This window comes from Poecilia formosa, unplaced genomic scaffold, assembly GCF_000485575.1.
Source record: "Poecilia formosa unplaced genomic scaffold, Poecilia_formosa-5.1.2 Scaffold136, whole genome shotgun sequence".
NCBI classification, from domain to species: Eukaryota; Metazoa; Chordata; class Actinopteri; order Cyprinodontiformes; family Poeciliidae; genus Poecilia; species Poecilia formosa.
The window spans coordinates 860,442-877,723 of NW_006800075.1; the positions used below are offsets into that span (position 1 = coordinate 860,442).

General features: G+C 37.9%; 1 protein-coding gene across 2 annotated transcripts in view; it reads left to right on the forward strand.

The window, feature by feature from the left end:
• prkcea (protein kinase C, epsilon a) overlaps positions 1–17,282 on the forward strand; it is a 63,494-nt gene that overhangs the window by 40,995 nt on the left and 5,217 nt on the right. For both annotated transcript variants that reach the window (XM_016676594.1, XM_007562433.2), the window contains exons 4-12: positions 4,959–5,124; positions 5,233–5,267; positions 6,961–7,049; positions 7,574–7,703; positions 9,778–9,920; positions 14,307–14,409; positions 15,186–15,379; positions 16,436–16,609; positions 16,694–16,848. In XM_016676594.1, the coding sequence (XP_016532080.1) occupies positions 4,959–5,124; positions 5,233–5,267; positions 6,961–7,049; positions 7,574–7,703; positions 9,778–9,920; positions 14,307–14,409; positions 15,186–15,379; positions 16,436–16,609; positions 16,694–16,848 (1,189 nt within the window). The remainder of the gene's footprint in view (positions 1–4,958; positions 5,125–5,232; positions 5,268–6,960; positions 7,050–7,573; positions 7,704–9,777; positions 9,921–14,306; positions 14,410–15,185; positions 15,380–16,435; positions 16,610–16,693; positions 16,849–17,282) is intronic.

A 17,282-nucleotide genomic window follows, 5' to 3' on the forward strand; every position in this document is an offset into this window, starting at 1 on the left:
GTGTGTGTGTGTGTGTGTGTGTGTGTGTGCTGGTGGAAAGGAGTAATGGTTCCAGAGATGGAGGGTGAGAAGTAGAGGAAGACGTGGTATTTTTAGCAGATTTATTTTTTTCCCCTGGTGCAATCTGTTCTCTGCAGCTTTAGAAACTGGAAGGACATCTTTCTCTGCTTCTCATTTCTCCACTTTTCTCTCTATCCTGCTACATCTGTTGTTTCAAAGATGAACACACCTATAATGTCACTTAAACTGAGAATATTCAGAGATTTTATTTTTAGATGTCTCACTCAGTTACTTAAACTTAACCAAAACTAAACAAATTGTTTGGGTTTTCTGAGATTATTTCCATAGAAACTCTGAAATGTGACTTTTAAAGATACATTTTTACACCAAATGTCTATTGTCTCTAAAAATGTAGAAGCTGTATTTCACCTTTACCTTTTTCTTTTCTTGGGTAGCATAAAATTGTCAAGATAATACTTATGAAACTACATAAACCTTCTCTTCTTTTGTTCATCCTGTATAATTTTGCTGGCTTAATTTCTGCTTGCTAATGCTTACAGGTTAGTGTTATCTTTCTTCTTAGTACAATAATGTATTGTTGTTAAAGACCTGTGTTGATTTAATCAGATTTTCAATTTGACTGCTGTGTCTTGGCACATTATACGGCTTTAATGTGGTACATACTATAGTATGGTTGTTTATATAGAAAGTACTGGATTTACGAGATCAAACCAAAATGGTGTAAAATTTAAAATCCCATTTTTTTGATTGACATAGAAAAAGTACAGCTGGGTGTCCGTAGTGCCGCCCTGGAAGTGATTTTGGCCACAGTAAAACATGGCACAAATGTGATTTTCAATCACATTTGTGTTTGATGCAATTAAATAAAGTCTCACAGTGACATGCCATTAAAAAAACATACTGGCTAATTAAAATCTTTTAAAAATGGAAGATCCATCACAAAGTGCTAATTTTTTATCAACCATGTTTTTCTCTTCTAATTGAAGTTCATAGCAAATACTGAAGAGCAAACTTTGACATTAAAATAAGTTTTTCTAAGAAAGTGACCCATGTTCTGTTGTTGCTCAGAATTAAAACAATGTGAAGTTGCATTTGTTCATCCATCCACCCATCCATCCATGAATGACGATGGATGTATATGTTTTTTTTTTCTTTTATTATAGCGTCTTGTTTCTGTGAAACACTTTGTGTTGCCTTCACTGTGCATGTAAAAGTCTCAATCAAACAGATTGGCTGATTGTCACCAAGTCTGATGATCTCAGTTTGTGAACTCAATGCAACGTAGCAAAGTCAGAAATTCTCTTTTTCTTGCTTTAAAGTCAGAGTCTCGGTTATAGAGACCAGGTTTAAAAAAACATCTACCTTTACATCTACGGAAAAGTCACAAGCTTCGTGAGATTGACTTCACTTTGACGAGTCACATTGTGGCATTTTATTGTTACGATCACGTGTAATGAAGTGTGGTGCTCAGGGAATACAGATAATGTCAGACAACCGTGTCACAAGGTTTACTGTAGATTTATTGTTCTTTGAAGATCCATTTTGTTTCTATCAAGCCGCTGCTTTGATGTTGCTGTCGGCTTCCTGCTTGTTTTTGTCAAATTTGGACATTCGTGTTTCTGTTTATTTGGCGACCGTCTCCCAGACGCTTGTTCTTCAGGTCCAGAGTACGGCCGTCTCCAAGACAATAACTCTTAGCAGTTGTTAGGCCTCTTCTCCTCTACTACTCAGTGTGTGTGTGCGTGCGTGTGTGTGTGTGTGTCCGAGACAGATGGACGATGTATTATGTAAAGCAAAATGATTTCCGTAATGGACTATTTAGCTGCTGCTCCCCTCCGACCAACGTGCATCACGCACAGATACAGGAATACAGATTTACACCCGTATCCACATGCACAAACTCCCTAGACATCCTGTCTGTAATCGAACTGTGGAGAGGCTCAGCAGTAACCACATCTACAGCGTACCCCGGAGAGAGACGCTGACGGAGTGAGAGAAAGGCTAACTAGGACAGGAGCGCCGAGGGAAGGAGTGTGTGTGGGAGTGAGAGTGGAGGTGGTTCTCTTGTCTTAAGGTTACTCTTGGAAAGCATTTATCTATTGGGGGGATGCAGAAAGGAAGTAAAAAGGACTGGTTGGATGTTGTTCACCGAGGAGGAGTATTTTAATATGCTGTCCTTCGTTTTTGTGCCCACACACGGCAGTATAAATAGCTTTCCACACGTATATAGATGCATAGGCCTCCGGTAGGTGTGGGGTGTCTTTTTTAAAGAGGGAGGAAGGACTGAGAAGGAAGAGGAGGCATTGAGTGATTAGACATCCTGAGCAACATGATGCAAAATCCCGATTTGTACAAACCGTTGCACTAAGAATGAAAAGAGTGGTTGGAAGAAATTTTGTGGCTGAATTAGAGATAAGGACTTCGAGTATGACAGCTTGAGTCACATTTAAGTTGCGAAAAAAGATTTGTGGTGAGATTAGAGCTGAAACAGTCGCATTAATCATGATGAATGAATTATTGAAAGAATCGTCAGCTGATTCATACCTAGAGTACACAGACTCAAAAATGAACAATTTTCTTATAGCACCTATTAAGCCAATACATACATTTTGCATTCAAGATAAAATAAACCCTTTTTCATGTGTAAATCTGAAATCCTCAAGTGGAAGTTTTAGCATCACCTGGATCAAATTCTGTAAAATCAAACCATCTCCCATTAAGCACCTTTTAAGTTCAAATCATCAATCAGTTAATAGATAAAACATAATCAACAGGTCAGCCCTAGTTAATCAGAAATGGCTGAGCTTTTCACATGTTAATGTTCGAAGTATTTTTCTTAGCTGCATCCTTTGCTACAAATCATCAAGTGTTCACTCAGGGATTGCTGTTACATTTTAGTCAATAAAATATTTATTTCCTTATTTAAAAAATGAATTGAATTATTTATTTTGCACCGTGTGCTGATTTTTACCAGATTTTTACCAGGTTACTAAAATAATTATTATTTACAGCTGTAGGTGAGATATAGTTAAGTTGCAGAAAGAAAGAGTGAAGACTTTGCTTAGTCTCAACTAATACTTTTTAAATTCCCCCCCAAAAAAGACTCAAGACTCACTAAAAATTTAAGACTTTATTAGAATGCAAATTGTACTTAAGTCACAAAAACAAACGCTCAAGATTTAGATTTGAATTTTGCTTAAGTGGCAAAAACAAAAACTGCTTAAATGCGCAAAAATACTTGATCATATTTGAATATATTCTAACGTAAATTACATACACCAGACTTTATACATAATAGAAGCACTGATGCAGTTGACATAGCTGACAGAATTGTAAAATTCCTAAAAACCCAGAAAAGTTGTGTTTCTCTGTCCTGCACATAAAAGCAAACAAACGCAGTAGTGTCTTCATTCTGTCTCCTGAGTTCCCAGAACAAACCCGAGCCGGGTTCTGATAACGGTTGAGACGTTTCTGCACTCACTAATTAAGCTGCAGGCTAAGCAGTACGCTGTTGGGCTTCCTTCGTTACAGGATGAGAGATCAACTGACCAGTTTTGCTTCCTCAACATATCGTCTAACCACCAAAGTCCGACTTACGTCAAGTTGACATAGGGCACACATGTGCAGTCAGGTCTGTTTGCTGCCATCAAAATGACATGGTCATAAGTGTTTACATGCACAGCGTTTGGATTAACAACCGACATAAACTACGCCTCTCATCCGGATTACAATTTTATTCAGATTGAGCAGAATTACTTACATGGTACATTTTTATTTATTCTGATTACTTATGTCTATGTGAACCATGTGGCTACTGACTCAAAACTTAAGTCTGTCTTGTGGTTTGGTGTTTGAGTCTTTGTTTCATGTAATTAAGCCAGTACGTAAGGCACAGACAGTGTACACCTCTGATAAGGATGCACATTCTCCTGTGAAAGGGTGCGTTTGATTTATAGCCCCGGGAAGTTCAATGAAGCTGTGCTAACAATGGCTCAGAACAATCTGTTCTTGTGAGCTGCAGCCTAATCATCACATGGCTGTCCCTCACGCTGACGTCAGCCAAAAGTGGATTATTTCAGAACAAAATAACTTTTTATCTCCCACTATTATAAACGTGTTTTTAATACACAAAGATGCATTTTAACAGGCATTTTGCCTGTATTTTATTGTAATTTAATATAACAATGTTGTTTGCTATCTTTTTGCATACATTTTAAAAATGCTTACATTCTAGGTTATAAAAATGATTCATTTTAAATTTTTGTAGTTTCACAATTAAAAAGCAAACTGTTTTTCTACTTGGATTTTATGTTTTTTGTCTGATTCACCGCCATCAGCTGCACCTAATTCAGCTTCATCTCATAAATTATTTACACACTTTTTAGTATGCATATCTCTGTAACACTAAATGAAGATGCTATATGGTGGGACCTAAACATAAAACGCCAAACAAGGCAATATAAAAAGTTTTTTTTAAGAGAAATTTAAAGCTGGGGTGAAGTTATGCCAAAAGCTACTACTATAATTAATTTTCAAGCTTATTCACAGCAGTTCATGTCATGGTTTCAGCAAATACTTCAATGGGATTGGAGACCTGACTTGGATTTCCCCCTCATATACTTGGGACTTGTTTTATGCACAGAGTTAAAGACACTGAAATGGAAAACTTGACACTGTATTTTGGGCAAAACACTTAAGACATGAGCTGGACCCCTCAAAGACTTGACCCTTGACTTTGACTTGAAGTAAAAGACGTGAGACCTAACTTGGATTTGTCCCTCAGAAACCAGAGTTGACTCAGAATGAATGAATTGAGAGTCTTGACTCGGACATGGAGCGAAAAACCAGACTTGACTTGGAAGTGGCCCTTTAAAAACCTGAAACTCGACTCTGTGTGTGTGTGTGTGTGTGTGTGTGTGTGTGTTTTTAATCGACAGCCTCGGGGACTAACGAGAATGAGGAGAGGGTTTTCCGCGAGAGGATCGGTCCTCGCCGCCGACAAGGAGCCGTCCGAAGACGCGTCCATCAAGTCAATGGACACAAGTTCATGGCCACCTACTTGAGGCAACCGACCTACTGCTCACATTGCAGAGATTTTATCTGGTAGGCAACACATAAGCACACCTGTTGCAGCTCATTTGCATCAGAAGTTGAGTTTCTTTGAACTTGCCTGGCTGATAATGCCGGCTGCTCTTGTGTGTGATCCGATAGGGGTGTGCTGGGGAAGCAGGGATACCAGTGTCAGAGTGAGTACTTTTCCCCGGCCCTGTCCAAATTTCTCATGTAACATTGCACTTTATTTATTATTGAAGCAGGAGAACACGGGAGAGGATTACATGTTGCTGAGTGACGGGTGTGATTTGTTCTGGAGCCATTCATTGTCATTACCACACCAAGTGTTAAACACTTTAAAAAAATGCAGAGCAGGACTCTTCTGCAAAACAACATGCACAGTTAATGCATGAATAAGGTTGTGCCACAAACATGTGACAGTTTGTTTGTGGAAATTCTTACCAGCAAAGACTCGAACCCGACACACCAGAGCCATCAAATCCCCCAAGAATTATGTGGGAATTAGAAACCCCAGCATGGAAGTCATTTGGCATTCGATGAGGTTTAAATGCCCTCATCAGTAATTCAATCTGGGCTTCCTGGGTTTCACATCTACTCACTGATAACTTAAATAGCTTTAACTCTTCTGGGACAGCTTACTGTGTTTTAATTAGAGTACTTTTTATATGTTTATCAGATACAGTTTGGCTTAAGTTTCTGAGCAGCCTGAAGGAATCTTGTTTGTCTTAGCAAACCAGACGCCATTAGCTCTGTGCAGCCCTTCCTGCAGCTCAGCTGGTTTGTTTCTGGATATTTTGTTTTTGGAACTGCTCTTCTAAAAATACTTCTAAAATATTAAATATTGTTTTATTTTTATTATTTAATTTTTTTATACATTTAGAGAAATGCGACAGGTTGCTAAATCTCCTTTTTGTTTGGCTGAGGAGGAAACTTTATATAATAATAATTAGTGGAATTATTATTATTGACTGGAGAAACACAAAATCTTACCAAGTAGTTTTGGTCTAGTGTCTAGTGCAAATATCTTAATACACTTAAAATAAGACTAAATTATCTTAAGTATAACCTTTCTTTTACTTAAAACAAGATCCTACATGTTTCTGAGAAGTAACTAGTTAGTTTTGTCTTATTACAAGACAAAACTTGAAATAAGTTTTGTCTTAATGTATACTTGAAACAAGTATACATGTTTCAAGTATACTACTACTAAGTTATCTGCACTAGAAATTGGACCAAAACCTCTTGGTAAGATTTTGTATTATAAATATTTTTGGTTAGCAGAATTTTCCAGCGGTGCAAAAACAATTTTTGACATTTTCAGAAGAAACAAAACTAAGTAGACGAAAAGAACCAGCTGCAATTACATGGCACTGGTTAGTTTAAAAAGTCCTTTTAACATCTAAAGCTTTTCAATACATGTATTGATTTTCTTGGGTAGCAGGACGTTTAGCTGCTTCCCAGACAGGACGCTTGTAGCTTAACACCTGTAGTTTAAAAAAATCTGTACCTTTAACACACTAACTGTCCATGTTTTTCCTCACTGGAAATATTTCCCAATTTCTGGCAGCGGGGTTACTGCAGCGCTACACATGAAACACTCTGGTCACTCCAGCATTTTCTGTCACATCTCATGAGAAACACACCAGACTTTAAGATTTGTCTTTAAATTTGCATCGTTTTGAAGAATTAAGATGTTTTTATTTTGTCATATTAAAATAAAAAATCAGTCACTTATCCAATTGTTTCCATTTAACTTCAATAATAGTAGATCCTTTAAACTCATGTCCATTTTTTTAAATTAATCAGTATCTGCCACACTTCAATTACAACAGCACAGGAGTGATTGCAATGCATTGGTGCTTTCAGTATGTACCTGTGTTGTCCATAAGCGCTGCCATCTGCTCATCATCACCACGTGCGCTGGGATGAAGAAGCAGGACGAAACAGCCGAGGAGGTAAATATGTGCAAACGCATGCAGTTAAACCCACGTGTCTGCATGTACTGTAAACGTCTTTTCTCCCTCTTTGTCTGACTATTAGGACCATCTAGTTCTTAAATGCCAAAATGTGACACAAAAAAATGTTTGTGCACCTTGTAATAATTTGAAATACGCCCACAGTTGTGCCTCCATGTTGTGAACCAGAAGTTCACAAAGCCAAGACTTCATATTCTGGGCTTCTGAATTTGAAAAAGTAATCGAGATTTTTCTTATTGTTTTAGCATTCAGCAAATAACAACAAATATTTTGGCTGTAGCTCCCAAAACAGAAAAAGTTATCCGGATTTTGCCAGACAGGGAGAAAAGAAATTACGTCTAACTGTATTTATGCTGATGTTTGTGTTTGTGTGGGTTATGTCCCACTTGTTTCTGCTTCTTTCAAGCTTAATAAAGATGAATAGAAAATGCATCCAGAGTTTGTTACAAGTCAAACATGTGCACTCGTCCTCTGTGTAATCCTTTGTGCGTCTCCCTCTGCAGGTGGGCTCAAGGGGGTTCAGCGTTAACATTCCCCACAAGTTCAGTATCCACAACTACAAGGTGCCTACCTTCTGTGACCACTGTGGCTCTCTGCTGTGGGGCCTCATGAGGCAGGGCCTGCAGTGTAAAGGTGAGCTTCAACTCAGCCACAAACTTACCATCTGAAAAAAGGCAACACTTTTCAATAAAAGTCTAAATAAAAGCTTCACAGCAAAAGCCAAGATGAAATCATCAGCTTCAAAGGGAGTTGTAGTTTGCAGTAATTGAATTTCACTTTTAAAATGAATGAATATTTCATACAGGAATTTTATGTTTTGTATAAGTTGAGTGATTTTGTGGCAAAAACAGATTTTGGGTAATTTTTTTGCTATTTTTAGGAGGAGTGCATAAGTATATCTCATGCCTAGTACCAGATTTTGTATTGCAGGCGTCGTCAGTGTGGGCTTCATGAACAGCCAATCAGTTTCAGAGAACTGTCAGCACACATAAGCCTGTCGTAATGACACATTTTACTGGACGATAAATTGTCCCACACATTGCGATAAACCGTAATATTGTCGTTTTGAGACAATCTTCAAGTAATATAATGGCAAAGGCATAATAATGCAAGAACACATTCTGAAAAATGAGTAAACTTTAAATTTTAGTGAACTTTTAACACTAAATCTGGAAGACATTTTAAATATTCAAAATAAACAACAGAAATCAACAAATGTAATGAATCATGAAGTCTTTGTAAACAACATTGTCCTTCAAAAAAAAGGGGCCAGTTGAAACCAAAGCACCAAACTGAAGACTTTTGTCATCCAGTTTTTGATAGAAAGAGAAAAACAATAAATCATGCAAATGAAAATGATTGAACTCGTTTTAATTTATCATGCAATTAACTGATTTATTGTTTATTGTGACAGGCCTAAGTACATTCGTGCTAAATTATGTTTAGCAGTGGATTACTTCAGCTGAGAGATTTAATATGGATTATATTTAATTAATTTAAGTTTATAGAAGAAAGGTCCCACATGCTGTGTAATTTTGTGATTGAACCATAAATTTTAAAGGAGGCGAAAGGAGAAATTATACATTTGTAGTTTTTGGACAAGATGGAGGACACTGACAAAAACAAACCCTTGAGTTTCTGAAGGGAAACATTGTGAGGCAACAGAGAATAAGTTCAGTGTTTCTGCAGCTGTTTACTGTTTGATCCATATGGGATCATTCAAGTAGAAATACCACATGATACAGACAAACATGTAAAGAGGTCTCAACAGATTGGTGATTATTTTAGTAATTAGTTATTCTATTGATTACTCTGACAATGAATCATTTAATCGGATAAAAAAAATAGTCACATTCTCCAGATTTCTCATTCCAAAATGTGAAAAGCTTAACTCTTTCTGTTTGTTTCAACATTAATACCGGGTTGCTATGTTGAGTAGTTTTTTATCTGTTAACATCAGACAAAGTGAGATGTAATTTTTATCCGGTGCAGTTCTGCGCGATATTGTGCTGGACAGATGGGTTTAATTCAGTCTTCTGTTATGTGATGACTGGAGACAGGACCTCATCTAGCACCTCTAAAATGTGACAGGGAAATATTTATTTTTGGCTAGCATGCAATTAAAATAAGATGCGACACAGCATTTGCCAAGAGTTTTTTCAGCTGAAAAACTGTGTTTGGTTGGTGTCTTTTGGAGGGACGGCGGTCGCATATTGTAATGGGAGAAAAGTGTCTTTTTAATCATCTTTCGTCTATTCTGAAAAACTGTCACACATTCTGTTGGTGCCGGTGGCTGAACTAATGGACACTTTCTGAAAAAGCCAATCTGCATTTGGAGTTGCTGACAAGCAGAAAATGTGTACTAAAGCTTAATGTTGATTAGGCAAAAATAAACTGAATATTAGCTGGCAAAAATGAAACGGTTCATTACAGATATACCTCTTAGCCATGCTAAGAACATCACTGAGTCATGTTTTTATGTGATCTATGTGTTTTTATGTTTATTTTCTGAAAGTTTAATACTCCACATGAACATACAGTGTTCCAGTGTCCATGGCGCCCTGATGGATACCTGTTTTATGTGCTTCCGACCTCTGACCTGTTTCCATACTCCACAGCCGGCACCAGTCCAATATCGGAGCCAGAAAGCCTTTTTTACAACAGGTCAAACCTGACTTGCTTGCATGTCCTCCTGCTGTTTTCGCAGCGTGCAAGATGAACGTGCACCGGCGCTGTGAGAAGAATGTAGCTCCTAATTGTGGGGTGGACGCCCGAGGAATCGCCAAAGTGCTAGCTGACATGGGAGTCACACCTGAAAAAATCTCTAACACAGCACAGCGCAGGAGGAAGGTAACTGGATGCAAATTGGCCTAAGCCGCCGCCATCATCACTAGAAATGATCTACTATTAAAACTGAAAAACTCTCCAGCTAAGTCCTGTTATTTAAAAAACAATTTGAGTGGTTTCTTATATTTCTAATTATGCTTTTGCTTTTCCGTCACAATTATGCTTCATCAAACATATCTTATCACCAGACAAGTTTGACCTGGGTAAATTAAATCCAAAATGTGGGGAAATAGCAATCAAATTCAACCTGGATCTGTGCGAAAATCATTTCTCTTCCATTTTTAAGTCACAAATTAAATGTGATCATCCACATTTTTTTTGACTGAGTTCAATTCCTTCACCTAAACCTGATTAAGTCCAGACCTGTAGAATCACAAAAAGACAACATGAAGTCGGGTAAAATCTCAAAAAGCAACACAAAATGTCCTGATCTTAGGGAATCCAAGAGAAGATAAGAAACAATCCTACCAGTTTGGAAATAACCCAGAACAGCATCGGATGTATTGGAGCACAAGGTCGACGTTCTTGACTCAACAATAAGAGAGAGACTGCAGCAAAGTTGGCATCTATGGAAGACGTTTGAGACAAAAACAGAACACAAAGACACTTCTGACATTTCCAAAAACCATCTTAGGGATTCCCAAAGAGCTTTGGGAAAATATTTTGTTGACTAATAAAACAGAAAATTAACTTTTTGGAAGATAGGTGAAAGAACTTCACACAGTCATGGTTTGGGGCTATTTTGCTTCTGGAGGAACATCCAGCTGTAATAGATGGAGGCCATTTATTTGTTTGCTGTCTGTCAGAAAATCTTGCAGTCCAGGCCTCAGTTTGTGACCTGACGCTCAAACGGATTTTGGTCATGCAGCAAAACAATGAACTAAACCACACCTGCAGTTCCACCTCCAAATGGCTTAAAAAACAAAATAAGTTTTTGTAATGGCCTCCAAATAAGACACAAGGTATCAGTTTTATCCTCAAAGGGCAATTAGCTTTAGGATGAAGGACAGAAAGAGTAAATATAAACAACTCAGAAGTTTGGAGTGTTTTGAGCATCAAGCACATCTAACTTGCCCAGTGCTCCACACAGACTTTGAATGTAAACCAGACCCGCCTGACGCTCAAAACTCATTTGACGTGAACGCACCTTAACTCTATGCGGCAGTGCCCCGACTACTGCTCTGCATTGAGTCGGGAATATCGGCGGTCAGGAAAATGACACAATCAAGCAAAGAATCTGAAAAAGGGATGCAACGCTTTGCTATTAATTGTCAATGCTACAACAGCAAGATAACAAGGTCCAAGGGAATCACATTTCAAGGTCAGTAAAAAGTAAAAAAAAAAAATAATTATATATACTGTATATATATATCAGTGGTGGAGAAAGTACTCAAAAAATGTACTTAAGTAAAAGTAAAACTACCACATTAACATTAGTACTTAAGTAAAAGTAAAAAAGTACTGGCATTTAAAAATACTTAAGCATTAAAAGTAAAAGTACTTGCTGAATGCATTACCTAATCCCTAATACAATATCATTAAGTGAACCGATCTATTTCATTTTAATACGTTAGAAATGTGCCATTTTAATGAACAAAGCCACAGGTAAAGCATGTTTTTATTATGTTTACTCTTTGTAACAGTTTAGACTTAGATATGTGATTCTATGCATCATAATTCCAGGGATGGAAACATCTTGTCTCTTGTCCTAACATAGCATGAACTTCACTTTTTTTGCCACTAGTGGCTTTTATTTTGAAATAAATCCAACAGAAAGGGTATGGAAAGAAGGTGGGTGGGGGAGGACATGCAACCGAGGAGCCACATAGCAGAGTTGTAGTCAAGACCACCTACCTAAGACCAAGTCAAGACCAGCACCCCGTGCTACGTGACACAAAAAAATTAAGTTTTACCTATCAAAATTGCTTCACAAATTGATCTGAAAGATCCACATTCCCATAAAACACCTAGATATTAAAGAGCTGAAATAAATTGAATCAGTACAGATCCGTCCAGAAGAATCGGATCGTTCCTGAATGTCATATCAATGCAGACTTTGGTCACAACGTTGTCCCACATTTGCGACACCTCAGTCAACACCTCCACACAATAATTCAGTGCATGAGTGACAACTTTTTTTCATCGCAGTAGCAACGTGTGTCTCAGCAAGTACAGCTAGCTTTGCTAGCATCACGTCCACAGATCTTACTTTTCTTTAAGCTTTCCTTCGAAGTGACGCTAAAAGTTGGATGAAGTCCCCACCGTCTGTGAAAGCGAAGCGCTGCTGATTTTACATGTCACCATATCTTATGATTTATGCAGCGCTATTATATTACTGACGATTAGACAGACATCTACTCCCGCTCAGAGGAAACCACTGCGCATGTCTGGAGTTCCGCGTGCGAGTAAAGGGGGAGGCGATGGGTGACAACAGACACGTAAGTCACGTTCTTGCTTGGATTTTACGGCGCCACCTTAACTTCACATTTTAACGGAAAAAAGAGCAATGAGACTTGGATGTAACGAGTAACGCGACACTTTTGTAGAAATGTAGTGAAGTAGAAAGTACAGATACTTAAATGTAGTGGAGTAAAAGTAGAACGTACCCATTATTAAATCTACTTAAGTAAAGTACAGATACACGAAAATTTTACTTAAGTACAGTAACGAAGTACTATGCTACCGCTTGGCTTTGACAACCTTAATATGTACCTGTGCTGCGCAGATTGGTGTGTTTCGGTTCACTTAATACAAAATAAGATGACCCACACACATTTTCTGACAGAAAACAGGTGTTTAAGTTAGCTAATAAACTACCGATCACTTCTTAATGATCGCAAAATTAACGTTAAACCTGAAAATTAAAAAAACATAAAACAGCAATGGACTGAATATTCTGCTTTTGGAGTTCTTATTTTTTGTATGGAAAATATTTGTGTGTGTGTGTGTGTGTGTGTGTGTGTGTTTTAATGTTAATTCTTGACACACTTGAACTTAATCTCTGCTCTGTGGACTCGTGGAGCTGTTGTCTGTTGGTCGCCACGGCAACGGGTCCGCGTGTGATGTTCAGCTGACGACTGAGGAAAAAAGAAGAAGAATGCAACCACCCGTCTTGCTACGTTTTTTCTCCCCCTGGATCTAATTGCATCGTTTGTTCGTAGAATATGGTGATATTCAAAGCAATCATCAAGTAGGATGACATATTTCAGAAAGCATAAGCCGAAGTTTGATCCAGTTTAAACCATGCCTCCTTGAGTGGCAATTAAATTAAATTATTGGCCAATACAACAGAGAAATTTACTTAGTCCTTCTCTTGTACCTTGACAGAACTGACAGAAGCCAAACTATTTGTATTCAGAGAAAATACACATTTTACCAACATCAGCACTTTTTTTTTAGCTTTAATTTAAGCCACATTTTATAGAAGTTGGATAAGAGATAATGTTGCTACCTCCATTTTTTGTGACAGGTTCCACTAGCATCACTGACATTAGAAAACGTTATGTGCTTTTCAGGACAGTATAGACGCAGGGCCAGCTGCAGAATTACAGGTGAGGCAGAAATAGACATGAAAATGAAGTAAAACCTGTCTTATTGTATTATTTTACAGTAAAGAAATATGTTTGCTATATTAAAGACGCATCATATCTCATCTGCTATGTGTAGTTCAGAAGTACAACAACTTTAACAATCTGATAAGAAAGGCTGAGTAAGTTATTTACTTGAAGTTGTTATTGTGTGCTAGGCTGGGACAAACAAAATTCCCCCCCATAGGGGATCAATAAAGTATTGTTTTATGCCGGCCAGTTGAGGGACAGCTGTGCAGTCAGAATCACAAATAAAAAATACAAAGTTTGCACTGACAAGGATTAATTTGGCCTACACAGAAGCTGTTTATCCAGTTTATTTAAAATTCTTTAATAACATTTTAATGGTTACAGATTCTAATGTTGCTGGTGGTTTTAAACATAAAATCAGGTAATAAAAGGAAAATATATCATTGTGATAACATATTTCAATGGGATATATATATATATATATATATATACACTACTTCCATAAAATAGAATATGAATGAAAATATAATTTTTTTGTAATTCCTCCACCAAGTGAAAGACGTTAGATGACGGATGTTTAATACCTGCTAAAAGGTTATTATCAAAAATCACTTTTAATCTGACAAGCCTCCATTAGGACGTATATCCTAATTTATTAAATATGACTGTATGGCATTCACATTTAAGCTTTGGCCTTATTCTTAGCACAAAAAAGCCTTTCCATAGCTGTGGGTGCATGAGTGCCGTCCCCACAAAGTGTCCTCACCAACTTGCAGCACAAAGTTACACCCCTGCCAGAAGGAGTGATTTTGCCGTCTCTTCGTGTTCCCAGTTGACCTCAGGGCAGGACGCTCCCCAATCTCCGCCTGAGCTCTCTCAGACGGAGGACAACAGCTTCAGCCAGCCAGCTGTCCCCACCTCCCCCTCAGAGCAAGGTAACACTCCTCCTGCGCACGCACAAAATGTTGAGGAAAAACGAGCTTTGGGCTCATTGAAACCTTTCTAGAATGAGCTGCTGTAACAGGACACAGTTTTTAACTTGCTAATAAACCAGTTAGAGGTTTTCATTTGATTTCAGCAACAATATTGTGGCTCATGTTGAGAAATAAGTACAGAGAGGTGTTTAGGAACATACAGAGACTAGACGTGAATTATCCCGCACCGCCCACAGCCATTTGGTTGTCACAGTTAGTCATTATCACACTTTGCAAGCTGAGAAGTGGAAAGTTAACTTTCTCTTTGTGGAAGTAGTCCTGCTTCTTTTTTTTATTTGTTTATGAGCCACAAAGCTAAGAGCTTCCTCCAGTATAATAATAATAATAATAAAAATTATTATTAAAAAAAAAATAAATAAATATATATATATATTATGTTGTTATTACTGGAGGAAAGTGTGGGTTTGGGATGTGCACCATCTAAACCAGAGTCAAAAATTTATATACACTGACTAATAACATTGACCATTTTCCCCTCTCTGTCTGAAGTTAAATCAGAACAAGATTCTCTTGTTTTAGGTCAGTCAGAATCACCAAAATTATTTCTGTGTGCTAAATGCCACAACAATGAGAAAGAATATATAAGAGATTTATTTATTGATGTCTTCAAAATCAGAAGTTTACAAACAAAAGTTTTTAAACAAAAAAGGAGGAAGGAAGGCAGGGTGTTTTTATTTTTGCTTACGTCTGATCATCTTTTCTGATGACACCCACAGACTTGGCAGAGCTAACGCGCCTGCAGCAATCGCTGTCGCTCGACGAGCAGAGACCCCAACTCACATCTTCCTCCCCCACTAACTCCTCCTCCTCGACTTCCTTCACGGCGGCCAGGGAGAACGGACAGACCCAGAGGAGGACTCTGGAGGACTTTAACTTTATCAAAGTCCTCGGCAAAGGCAGCTTTGGCAAGGTGCGGCAGCGTGGAGGTGTTTGAGGGGGATGTTTGTTTGTATACTGCTCATTATGCTTCTAATAAAACAGTTTTTTTTAATTGATAGCACAGCAGCTGAGTATTTCCTGCAGGTGTCCTTTCAGCTCTGCTCTGTGCTGCATTGTAAGATGCTTGTGATAACTAATCCGCCAAAATTTGGGTTTCAGCTCATTGTGTTTTCTGCTTACCATGCAGATATTGTATTTTGAGGTTATGTCATAACAGCAAAATCATTTTTATTTTACAATCCAAATACATTAAATATTTTTCGTCTAGTTTCTAGTGTTAATATCTTAGTACACTGGAAATAAAACAAAACTAACTTACAAGTAACTTTTCAGCAAGACATAAGAACTTGTTTTAAGTAAATTATTTCTTAATATTGATTTTAAAAAATACTTTTTCCACTGGCAGATTATTTAATTTAAAATATGGGGAAAATGTCTTGCTGTAAGTGAAATAATCTGCCAATAATAGAACTTTTTTTTTAATCAATATTCAGGGATTATCTACTGTAAACAATCAACTATATCTTGCTGAAAGTTACTTATACATTAGTTTTGTCTTATTTCAAATGCGCTAATGTATTTGCACTAAAATACTTAGATTTAAGATTAAGATTTTAGCTTATATGTTTTTGCAGTGTAAGCATCTGAAGACCAGAACCAGTCCAAAATCCAAGTAATTCTAAGATTACATTTACCAAAGCTGAAAAAGCATCCAGTAATGGTAAAACTAAGTACACCCCATGAATGTACCGTCTCCTTCTGCAGCAATAAATCTAAGTTGTTTTCCTTATGTCTTTATCGGTTTCTCTCGTCATTTTTGGTGGATCGTCCTTGCAGCTTTGCTTCGGTTCACAGAGGTTTCCAGGCGTTTGTTTCTGCTCAGCTGTCTTTACTTTCCACCCCGTATTTCAGTCAGGTTGAGTTCTAGCTGTAGATTTGATCCTCTGTTTGAAAGATTTGAAGTAACAACTTTAACTCTTGAACAGAGTTATGATTTTTATTTTTATTTTTTTAATGCTGTAACCAGGTGATGTTGGCGGAGCTGAAGGGGGCAGACGAGGTTTATGCCGTCAAAGTTTTGAAGAAAGATGTGATCCTTCAGGACGACGACGTAGACTGCACCATGACAGAAAAGCGCATCCTGGCCCTCGCCCGCCGCCACCCCTACCTCACCCAGCTCTACTGCTGCTTCCAGACGCGGGTAGGAGCGCAACGAAAGCCTCGAAGCTTTCAGGACTCACCTGCTTGTCTTTGTCTCGTCCTCTTACGTCTCTGTTGTGTGCAGGATCGTTTATTCTTTGTGATGGAGTATGTGAACGGAGGAGACCTGATGTTCCAGATTCAGAGATCCAGGAAGTTCGATGAGCCTCGCTCGCGTTTCTACGCTGCCGAAGTCACGTCTGCTCTAATGTTTTTACATAGGAATGGAGTCATCTACCGGTAAATACCCCTAGCCTGCACCATGAGGCTAAGAGATTGATCAATTTCATTTAAACTTTTATCATTTTGAGTGAAACGGAGTTTAAAAACTTCTTCCACCAGACATTCCCACTAAATGGTTCTGATAAGAACGTTACACCAGGGCTTCCCAAACTTTTCCAAAACCACTAGGATTGTCCCGATCCGATATTCATGGCGAAAATCAGTCCAAAATCACCCAAAAAACGATTTCAACCTGTGTCTAAAATTGCCGATGTGAGCTCATTGTTAGAAGTGCTTAGTTTCCCCCAGCATTTCTATAAGGACCTGGTCGGTTGTTCTCATGTGTGTTGTTCTCTATTGTTCTCTGTTTGAGTAATATAACTTGATCAAGCTTTTTTTTTACCATTCCACACTAAGGAAAGTATATATATATATATATATATATATATATA